Raw genomic sequence first — 11,681 nt, forward strand, 5'->3', positions numbered from 1 at the left:
TCTGTAGAGAACTTTGCAGAATACCTGAACTGAAGAATCATTGACCCCCCTCCCAAGAGCTTGATAGTTCTTTCCCACTTATTTCCTTTAACCTAAAGTTTAAAGGGGTCCAAAAGTTCCCTGTTTATTAAATGCCCAAAATGTCTGGCTTTGATTTAGAAGGGTGTTCTGGTCTCACAGCAGGCTTTGGTGCCCGGTCTCTCTTAAACTTGCCTGTTTTACAGTTTGTTATCTGGTGGTTGTGATCAATTTGAACCACTTAAGAAATTTTATGTTGATTGCCTTGTGTCTGGACAGTCCCCGCTATGGATAGAGAGCTCCAGGGGTTTTAGAAGTAGCTCTCTGACCTAGCCCATTTTAAGAATTCTTAAAAATCATTTGTAGCATGTTTACTTTGAGAAAATTAAATGGGACCTTGGGGTAATCAATAGCCAAGAATAATGTAAGAAAGTAGGACGGGCGGTCTTGTAATTGCTTTCAGGTGTACTTTGATGATATCCGTCTAGGCTGTAATTATAAGATAAAGGACCTATAGTGAAAAGAAAATACCTAGAATATTAAAAAGTAATACCTAAAATATTAAAAATATTAAATTTACAAGGAAAACATCTTACCTTATACAGTTCCAACGTTATTATGACCTAGAAGAGGAGGGCCTCTAAATATTAATGTGCTGAGCGACCTGAAAAGATGGCTCAGTGGTTATAGCACTGACCCCTATTCCAGAGGACCCAAGTTCGGTTCCCAGCACCCATGTCGAGCTGTTCCTAAGAACCTGGAACTCCAGCTCCAAAAGATGTGGTGCCCTCTGGGCCTCTGGCAACCAGCCACACACAGGAAGCTATATTCACCCAGACACAAGAACATACCTTTAAATAATGCGCTGGAGAGATGGCTTAGTGGTTAAGAATACTTATTTCTCTGTGAGAGAACCCTGGTTCAATTCCCAGCAGCCATGTGGTAGCTTACAACCACATAATAGCTTGTCACGGACCCATGGATACACATGGTGTAAAGATGTACATACAGGGAAAACACAGAAACACGTAAAATAGGAATAATTTTTAAAAATAATTAAATTAAAATAAGTCTTGGGCTGGCGAGATGGCTTGGTCGTTAGAGCAGTGGCTGCTCCTCCGGAGACCTAGGTGTTTCCCAGCACCCACACAGCTCACAACCTTCTATAATTCCATTCTCAGAGGATCCAGTGCCTCTCACAACACCAACACATATGCTGATGCATAAGGATGCATTCAGGCAGAGCACAAGTACACATGAAAATAAATTAATAACTCTTTTCAAAATTCACTTATAATCCAATTATTTTTAAAGTAAATAAATAAAAATATATTTTAAAAATGTGCTGGGCAGTGGTGACGCACACCTTTGATCCCAGCACTTGGGAGGAAGGGACAGGTGAATCTCTTGAGTTCAAGCCCAACCTTGTCTACAGAGTGAGTTCCAGGAAAGCCAGGGCTATACAGAGAAACCCTGTATCAAAGATAAACAAGCAAATTTAAAAAGAAATCAATGTGCTTTATTTATTCTCTTACTCACTTAAGCTCCTGACACTTTAAAATGCTATTTATAAATTGGTTATTAGAGTTTAATATTAGAAAATCTTACTATGAGAAATTAATAGAAATACATTGTTTGGAACATTTAACAGAATGTTAAATAATTTGTAGGAAAATAATACAGCTAAAGAAGACCTGGACACCCCCGAGCCCCCCAAAATATATTTCTCTACCATGAATCAGCAAACTTTTTAAAGCTCCAGGTTGTAGTTGTCTTTGGTTTTGTAAGCAACATAGTTTCTGTTTAGATTATTCAAGTAATAAACTCTACTACATGTTACTGTGTAATATGAAAATAGCCAGAGGCAATATAGGCAGCAGGAGAATGGCCACAAACTCTGTGTCCCAATAAAACTTTATTCACAAAGCTGGATGATGCATTTGGCCTTCAGACTATAGTTGTTTGCTGGCCCCTACTCTGGGAGAATGTCAGTACTGACAGACAAAGAATAGGGGAGCAAAATGAACAACAATATCATACTTCCATTTTAGTTTTAGTTTAGATGTGCTATGGTTTTCAATTCTAAGTGAACTTGATCTCTTTCTTGTTTCTAGAGCCTACAAATCCATTTGGCAAGTACCCAAGGGCCCATTGAGGTTTACTTGTGTCCAGAAGAGACGGAAACACACAGACCCATGAAAACAAATAACCAAGACCACAATGGGAATATCCCTAAGCCCACTTCCAAAGGTAAACAAAGATTTCACTTTGAGAAACAGTGTTCCTTCAGGACTACATGGCTAAGTCTTAACAAAATGCTTGGGTCCACTAGACTGATGTGATTATTGGTAGGAATCACGTGTAATCATCAAACTTGCCAGAGAAACGGAAGTGCTCGGCAGGACCAGTTTACAGGGTTCATGCCTGCAAGTGGGCCTGGAATTTATGGGTAACGCTATCTGCTCCATCATTCACCATGCTAAAGGCCTGGTGTGAGAGGATGCCATGCTTGCCCTGTAATAGTCAGGAAAGAGGCTCCAAGTCCATTCTGAACTTGCTGCTGAGTCCTGGGTATCCACCAGTTGGCTGTGGGATGACCGGCTCCTGTTAAAGCCTTTGTGTTGTATGGAGGGGATGGGGAAAGAAGCTTCATGTTATCAGAATAGTTTCCTGAGGCATTTTATTAATTTGTAGACTAAAATTGTGATCTTGGTTCAAATGGTCCCTCACCCCTGATGAAGACCCTGCAGACTCTTGAAAGCAGAAAATTGTTTCCTTGGCGTACTGGACAATGGCTGTAGACAGTCTTGGGTATCAGCCATGCTTGAGTAGACATCTTGGATGATGCTTCTGAAATCATTAGGGATAGAATTGTAAAGACAAGCCTTGGTCAGAGTCTTGACCTCACCTTCCTCTCTAGGACAGTGAGGAGAGGATGTTTGCTATCAGAAAACAGAAAACAGCAGGGACGTACCCCACCTCTCCTTTCCTCCCTCGGAAGAAAAGCTCTTGGGAGCTTCAGCTTGGTTTTAAAGATACAGAAAATCTTTCTTAAAAAAAAAAAAAGTTTAAACATGCATAGACTAGAACAAAACAAAGTGATGTCACTCTTTGTGCCTGGTAGCCTAATGGTGATCTGTGTCCTCAGGTAGCCACATTGAGGTGAGGGGCAGCAGCATATACATTCTCCCAGAAAAAGTAGGTAGGTTGGTTGGTTTCTGTTTTCTCCTAACTTTGGCTCTCCTGCCCATCTCCCCCTTCCCCCTCTCCCCCCTCCTTACAGACTTGGCTTCTAACAACTCAGGACATAGTGACTGCTCGGTTTCCACAGCAAACCTCTCTCCTCTGGCCTCCCCAGCCAACCTTTTACAGCAGACTGAGGACCAAATTCCTTCCAACCTTGAAGGACCTTTTGTGAACTTACTGCCTCCCCTGCTCCAAGAGGACTATCTGCTGAGCCTGGGGGAGGAAGAGGGCATCAGCGATCTCTTCGATGCCTATGATTTAGAAAAGCTGCCCCTGGTGGAGGACTTCATGTGTAGTTGATTGGGCTTTGTACAAACTGTCCTTATAAACCAATATTTTTTTATCACGGAATCAGAACGTGTATCGCAGTGTTGTCCCTTCCTACCTTCTTCCTCCAAGAGTATCATGAAGTAAACTTCAGAACAAAGCTGACATTTTGATGAATTAATTTTTTTTTTCTAAGCGCACAGTTGCAGGCTCCCTTGGGAAAGCCCTGCCTGGTCCCAGGCTCCCAAATCTTCCTGACGAGTCAGCAAGCGAGAAGATGTGCAATCAGGTGTCTCTCACCTGTCCTTTTCTCCCCTCCTTCCTCTCCCTTCCTTGCGGACTGGCTTGCTGTGCCTAATGGACGGGTGTTGAATGGGCCCGGCCACCTGGCCCTCTGGAACACACAGCACTCCCCCTTAACAGCATCTCAAGCCGTGCCTTCTCTGCAGAATGCATGTCTTTGTGAGTCTGCTAAACATGGAATGGAATTCTGCCACAAATGCAAGCTTGAAGTCATGCAAAGGAATGACACGGATTTCTTCAGCTCTTAGGAATATTTAAATTACTCTCATAATTCAGTGTAAGCTATGGGCCGCGTGTCCCACTAGGAGGCTGCAAGAGCCTCCACAGCCTTTTGGATGAAGAACTTTGTTTGCAAGTACTCATTGCAGATACAGAGACTGGTAGAGTTCTGCTGCTCGAAGCTGTTGTGGATTTCCCTGTCTCCATACCCCACTTCCGCTTCCCCCCGCCCCATCCTGCGTATTTGTGAGTTTCCGGTTGATTACTTGCGACTTAGGAGTTCCTTGTGGGTTGTTTTAGAATTTTTTTATTTTTCTAGCTGCCATCGAAGCATTCCTGTGGCACCCATCACTATTTCAATTGAATTGTTTACCTTAAGGCAATTTTTGCAAATTCCTATTCCTTTAGCAGAGGGAGAACACCTCTACTGATGAGAGCATCTAACCCTGTGTGACCTAAGGTCCACCAGCCTCTGCAAGAAGCATCCTCTGTCTTGCTTCCTTTCCCAGGAGGGGAGCTTGGAGCGAGAACAGCTCTGGAGCTCGCTGACTCGAGTGGCCTGCAGTGAGGACCTCGGGCCAGATGATACAGCTGTCCATGGAGCAGCAGGCATGGATCCCTCCATCCTTGGGCTTCCCGGGCCCCTGCGACCGGGGAAAGGGCTCTAATGCCACACTCAGGGAGACCACTTCTCAGGATGCGGTCAGGTGGAGAGGCCCTAGGGAGAAAGATATCCCATGGTGTGAGTGGCATTCTATCAGGGACGCTTCCTTAAGTTGGAACGAGGAGTTCCCACTGTGTCTGGGGGTGGACTAGTTCTAGCCAGTAACCCATTCACCCCATCCACTGTGAGTGGGTGAGTTTGGACTAAGGGAGGTCAGGAGACAGGAAATGCACTGATAGAATGCCAGGGCGACTCCCTTGTTACTCCTCAGGAATGGTGTCCCAAACTGGAGGCTTTGTGTCAGCAAGGACCCTTCCAGTTACTTCCAAGAATAGCGTTCCCACTGGCGGGTGGCAACGGCCATCTTGTCCTGGTGTTGAATATGGCATAGTACCTCAAATCCATTCCTTGGATGCTAAGGGCTGCGGAAATGAGTTAGTCACAAAAACTAACCTCCAGCTGAGCAGTTTGACACACTATGTGCCTGGCCTGCCCAGGAGGCACATAGTAGGCACTCAACTCATACACATTTTGATCGAGTTGAAAATATCCCTTGGGAAAACCTTTTACTAAACCACAAGAACCCTGGCCAGTTTACTCTAGATAGATTTCCACAATATGCAAAGTGGTGGTAGGGGGTGGAGACAGAAGACACCGGCACTTTAAACTCTGTGTGTGGGTATGCGTGGTGTATGTTTGGGAAGAAAAAATCAAAGGTGCAGACTATCTTCCTCTCTCTTCTTCAGCCTCCAGCCCCGGCCTCCTCCCCTCACACACTCTGGACTTGGTACAGAATAATCCTTGTGGTCCGAGCTGAAGCACTGGGGTGGAGGAGGGAGGGGCAGCTTCGTGTTAAGTGCCTACTGGAAATGCACTGTGGGGTTTTTTCCTGTATGGGAAACCGTTTATGCCAAGCTTCCCCCATGCCCTGTATTTATCTCATCTGGTTAGCTGCCTCTGCTCTGGCTTTGTATAATTCTCTTTGCCAGCTGCATAGGGCTGGGTTTCTTTCCCCAAAGTCTAATGACTGAACTCACCTGGCTCTAGGTTGTTGTGTGTTTGGTTGACTTTTCTTGTTGAAACTATTCGTATTGTAATGCCGTATTTATTGTTTTAAGAAATGAAAGGAATACTAATAAGTCTTCAAGAGGTCTTTCATGCATAATAAGACTTTCTCCAGTTAAGGGGCTTAACTAGTACGTAGTGTGAGACATCCATACTATATTCTGTTTGCATTTAGACATTTTCTTTGCTCATAGTATCTGGCACACAAGGTAGATGAGTACTACAGTATTTTTGTTACTTTAAGTCCTGAGATGCAGGTTCCCTGGTACCATTGAGTTGCTGCTACTAAAAGCTCACATGCGGAATGGCTGAAAGTTACACATGTGCGAACGAAGACGGCGTGAGCCTCGATTAAAACTGTATAAAGGGCAACACATGAGCTGTCAAACAGTGTTAGGCGTGTGTTTGTGTACATAGCCGATTTATTTAAGTTGATACAGTCTGCTCACATGGCCATTATTTCCCAGTTTTGTACAGAGATAGCAATTCATTTGTAAACACTGCCAGAAGATTTTCTAGCTGGTTTGTAATTTTTTAAGACCGTCGCCTTGGGTTTTTTGTGTTTTGTTTTTGTTGTTTCGCCTGTGACTCTTGTTTGCCTTTTTTTTGTCGTACGTGTAGCTCTGTCTGTAAATAGAATCACAGTATTTAAAGCTTTAGCTTTCAGGAAAAACGAAGTAAGAATCCAAGTGTGTGCATGGCAGGTTGTGTGTGTGAGAAGGGATCTGAGGAAGATGCCTTGTGGAGGAGATTGGGTGGCAGTTGGCAGGGTGTGGGAATGTCTTTCCTACGGGGTACATGCTTTTGTAAAAAGGAAGTGTTTCTCCCAACACTGGGAGTAGGCAAACTACTAATCAGTTTAGCTTTGTGTTGTATGCTAGTTTAAAAAAAATAAATAAATAATGTAATATAATGTAAAAATAGACAAACAACAAACAAAAGCTTTTATGATGGATTTTGTAAATAGATTTGTTACAGGGTGACCTGTTCCAGCTGTGATCTTACCACTTCAAATGGATGTAATTTGAATAAATTTTGTATGGTAAAGGGTCAATAAAATGATTTTTTTTTTAAGAGTTCAGACTTGTGGATGGATTTTCTTAGTGTTATCTTAAGTTCTCATGGGATGGGGTGGTTATTTTTTTAGGCAGGATATTCTGTCTAGGTTGGCTTCAAACTTGCCATGGAGCTGAGCATGGCCTTGAATTCCAGATCCTTCTGCATCTACCTCCTGAGTGCTGAGATTATAGGCCCATGGGGTGCCCATACCTGCTCTGTCTATGTGTTGCTGGGGATTGAACTCTCAGGGCCTTGTGCGTGCTAGGCAAGCACTCTACCGACTGAGCTACATTCGCCGCATGTTCCCCTTTATAGATGTGTCTTACTATGAGGCCTAAGCCTACAGTGTGTTTAGTCCGTCATTAGATATGTCTTGGCTATTTTTCTATGTTAGCACTTACAGTCCAGATTCATGTTTGTAATGGCCATATACCATTCCAGTGATTAAGGTTTTACTTGTTACCCAGTTGATTTCTTATTTTGAGAAGTGGGATGGGGTGTTGGGGCATAGTAGTTATGCCAAGAACTATTTTTAATGTAGTAAAATACACAACAAAGCTTATCATTAGTGACCTTTGTTCACAGTGCACAGCCATATCTATCTGGTTCCTAAATAGCTAATCACCCCAGAAGGAAACCTGTACAAACTAAGCAGCCACTTCCTATCCCTCCTACTAAACGCTGGTGGCAACTGCTAGTCCATTCTGCTATCAAGTGTTGCCTTTCTGAATATTTCTTATAATGGAATAAGCAATCTATAGTCTCTATGTCTGGCTTTTTAGTACAATTTCAACGTTCATCCATTTAATAGTGTGGACAATACTTCATTCCTTTTTAATGCCTGAATAATAGTTCATTGTATGAATATGCCTCAGTGTATTTATCCATAAGCTGATACATATTTTCTGACTGTAGGCTATTAGAATTCTAAACACTATCTTGAGTGCTCTGATGTATTTTCAAATCATGTATGAGTTAGCTCATGCTGCCTCCTCTTCTACCTTAGAACATAAGTTCTATGATGTTTTCTGTCTGGTTCACTATTATGACTCAAGTCCCTAGAGTAGTGCCTGCATATACTAAACCCCTAGTAAATACTTGAATGTAAGTTATGTTTGGTTTTTTTTCAAGACAGGGTTTCTCTGTGTAGCTCTGGCCATCCTGGAACTCACTCTGTAGACAGGCCTAGCTTCTAACTCAGATCTGCCTGCTCTCCTTCCCAAGTGCTGGAAGTAAAGGTGTGTACTACCACCACTCAACGAATGAAAGTTCTGATTAAACTGTTTTTTAAAAAAATACCCAAGGGTAGGCTGGAGAGATGGCTCACCAGTTAAGAGCACTCACTGCTCTTCCAGGGGTCCTGAGCTCAATTCCCAGCAAGTACATGGTGGCTCACAACCATCTGTAATGGGGTCTGATGCTCTCTTCTGGTGTGTCTGAAGACAGCTACAATGTACTCATAAATAAAATTTTAAAATCTTAAAAAACAAAACAAACAAAAAAAACCCAAAAAGCCCAAGGGGCACTTTTTTTGCTTTTGCTTTTTTGTTGTTGTCTGTGCGTTACTGTTTCTCAACTTGAATGTGACTGTCATGTGTTCTCATATGTGTACATTTTCACCCAGAGCTTAGGACCTTGCTTTTCTGTCATCCAGCATGGCTGCTGTCGTAGGCAAGGAAACCTGTGTATTTGGTCAACAGGTCATCAAGTCTACAATCAAGCCAGAGACTGAAGCACAACAAAACAAAAATACATTTTTTTCTTTCAGCAGTCTACTGATACAGCGTTGGCAAATTGAAGAATTTCTCACCCACAAAAACAGCTGAGAAGTTTAGTTAGACAGATGAATCTGAGTCCAATTACATAGAGCTGAGTTATATAGAAACGTGCACTGAAGATGAGGATCTGTGAATATTTCAGAACCAGGCTTGGTTATTATATAAGAATATGGTGAGGAATAATGTCTACAGTGAGGAAAAGCTGGACATTATTAGCCTTAGTAACATTTAGAATTAGCATATAAGGGCTGTAAAGGCCAAGTCTCATAACATAGTTGTATTCCTATGACCCACAAGGTGGAAAGAAAACTAACTCCTGCAAGTTGCCCTCTGACCTCACATCATAAATAATAAATAAATAAATGAAAATAAGTAGATGTATATTTTTTAAAAGATAGCAGATAGGATAATTAACAGAAAATTTGTATTCACTCATCAGGATGAGTAGTTTGGTTGTTCAGTCATGCTTTGAGTGAACAGAAAGTGGCAGCTTTATGCCAGGTACTGTTCTAGGTGCTAGAGTTGATGGGGATGGAGGAGGGTAGGGATAGTTACTTGGCAGAGAAGGAACTTTTAACTAAGAGAAGCAAATGTGGATCTTTTCACACCTTCCTTTCTAAAGCCATTTGTAGAAGATGCAGTAGAGCAGATGGCTAGAGGCAGAAGCAAAAACAAAGGATCCGATCCTGTCACTGGGGAGCGCTACAGAGTGTCTGATGAAGGGTGGTTTGGGGCAGTACCCAGTCTCAGGCCTGTGCATCTTAATGTGCTTGCGGAAGATTGCCCTGATAGACACAGTTCAGACTCTATTGAACCAAACTGACCCTTTGTCTGCAAGGTAGGGTAGCCTCAACCTGTATCTCAACTATAACCTTGACGTGAAGAAAATCACAAGATTCAGTTGTAAATCCATGTGGTTTGAATAGGACATGTCCCTTGCATGCTCATGGGCTTCAACACTTGGCCTCTAACAACATGTCACTACATTAGTAGGTTATGGAACCTTAAAACTGAATTTAAAATTTACTTTTATTATTTAATTGTGTGTACTTGGGACTGTGCGTATCATCAGTACAGGAGCCTTTGGAAGTCAGAGGCATTGGGTCCCCTGGAGCTGGAGTTGCAGGCAGTTAGTTATGAGCCATCAGAAGGATGCTGGGAACTGAACATGGGACCTCTACAAGAGTAATATGTGCTCCTACCCACTGAGTCATTTCTCTCCAGCCTAGGTTGTGGAACCTTAAAAGATGGTGGAAGTGAGTCACTGGTGGTGGACCTAGAGTGTAGTGCCGCATTCTGTCCACTCTCTCTGACTGCAGATATGACCAGTGGCTTTAAAGCTCCATGCATTCCCCGCCATGGTGGACCACATTCCCTTGAACTGCAAGACAAAATATAGGTTCAATTTGTGCTTTCTAGAATGTTGGGAGATTCTACCCACAAAAAGGAATTGAACTCTTGGAACCCAGAAGAGTGGTATTCAATAAAGCCTCAAGTTCTGGAATAAGATGGTGTTCTAGAACTTTCCTCCAGGCGACATTATAAGAAGACTCAAAAAGAGAGGTGGTGGTAATCAAGGACAGGAGGAAGGAAGAAGCAAGTGACTAGACAGCCAAGCACAGAGAAAGATAAGAAACCATTGATATCTTCTACTCCAGCCAGGAAGTCCAGTCCATAGCCACAAAATCAGCCTGGAGGGTACAGACGATCCCTACAATGTCAGACTGGAAGTCATAGACAGAAGAACATAGTGTGCCTGACTTTGGTTGCAGGCTAGCATGCTCTCAGATCATGGAGTGCTACAGCAGGGAGCCATCTCCAGATGGCAATGAGACTTGTTTGGACTGATTACTCTGGAGACCTAGAAATAAGGAATAATCACAATTCAGGAAAGCCGAGCATACCCTGTAGCAAGGTCTGGGTGGTGGACAAGCAGAGACCCTTGTGGATGGGGAGGGGGGAGAATTAGACATAGATGAAAGGCTGCTCGCTGAGCTGTGAGCCCAAGGTCTCCTAGATGTTCAGATTCTGCAGCATTCCCCCATTAGGTGTTTTTTTTTTTTTTTTCTGGATGAGATCTGAAAGCACTGAGCCCTGATCTGAAAGCAGGCAGAGAACCCCATGCCTTTGTCTCTCCATCAAGCGCAGGACTGTTTTATGCTTCCCTCTCTAATGCACTGGAAATATGTTCCTTCACTTGGCATTTGTGTCATCGCACAGGGGATGCACATGTTCCAGAGAGGGAAGACTGGAGCACGTGATCCTCTGCTGGGGCAGTAGCAGCTGCTGCTTAACCGTGGTGCTGACCCGTGCAGTGGTAAAGGATTCATATAAGGCCCCCCTGACGTATGCTTAACCAGTCAGATCTCAAGTCTGCAACACCACCAACCTGTACAGTGGGAGGAGGGAAGAACCAGAGTAGATTCCAGCTCCTACTTCACAGATTTCAGTGTAAAAGGGCTCAGAAAGAAGTTCCTCCAATGTCTACTTTTCTGTTTCCACTGTTACTTTTTTTTAATATTGCTGTCGCTTTATTTTTAAATCTTTGCCATTCCTCTTTCATCCGATTTTGTTTCTGTATTTTATTTTGTTATTAGATATTTTGTAATGGATGTGTGTTTTTGTGTATGTAAAAGTGCCTGTGGGGGCCAGAAGAGGGAATCAATTCCCCTTCCGTGGAGTTACAGGCATTTGTGAGTCACCCAGCGTAGGTGCTAGGAACCAAACTTGGGTTTCCTGAAAGGGCAAGTGCTCTTCACCACTGAGCCGTCTCTCCAGCTCGTTACTAGATGATTTTATGTCTCGCTTTTTCTTTATTAGTGTTTTCTTTAATCAGGCTTCTTCACTACCTCCTCCTGCCCTTCCCTTCTTCTCCTCCCTCCCTCCCTCTCTCTCTCTCTCTCTCTCTCTCTCTCTCTCTCTGTGTGTGTGTGTGTGTGTGTGTGTGTGTGCCCCTGCCTCTCTCTCTCTCCTTCTTTTCCTTTTATGAGTTTTTTAGCTTCACATTTTTCCTAAGCTATTATTCCTCTCTAGTGTGGTTACAGGTGTGGTGGGCATGCTTA

General features: G+C 43.2%; 1 protein-coding gene across 3 annotated transcripts in view; it reads left to right on the plus strand.

The window, feature by feature from the left end:
* Positions 1–6,863, plus strand: part of E2f3 (E2F transcription factor 3) — a 78,457-nt gene extending 71,594 nt beyond the window's left edge. For all 3 annotated transcript variants that reach the window (XM_028775678.1, XM_028775679.1, XM_028775681.1), the window contains exons 6-7: positions 2,133–2,268; positions 3,302–6,863. In XM_028775678.1, the coding sequence (XP_028631511.1) occupies positions 2,133–2,268; positions 3,302–3,564 (399 nt within the window). In that variant the 3' untranslated portion in view covers positions 3,565–6,863. The remainder of the gene's footprint in view (positions 1–2,132; positions 2,269–3,301) is intronic.
* The last annotated feature ends 4,818 nt before the right edge of the window (positions 6,864–11,681 follow it).

This window comes from Grammomys surdaster, unplaced genomic scaffold (genome assembly GCF_004785775.1).
Source record: "Grammomys surdaster isolate TR1022 unplaced genomic scaffold, NIH_TR_1.0 258, whole genome shotgun sequence".
Classification (NCBI taxonomy): Eukaryota; Metazoa; Chordata; class Mammalia; order Rodentia; family Muridae; genus Grammomys; species Grammomys surdaster.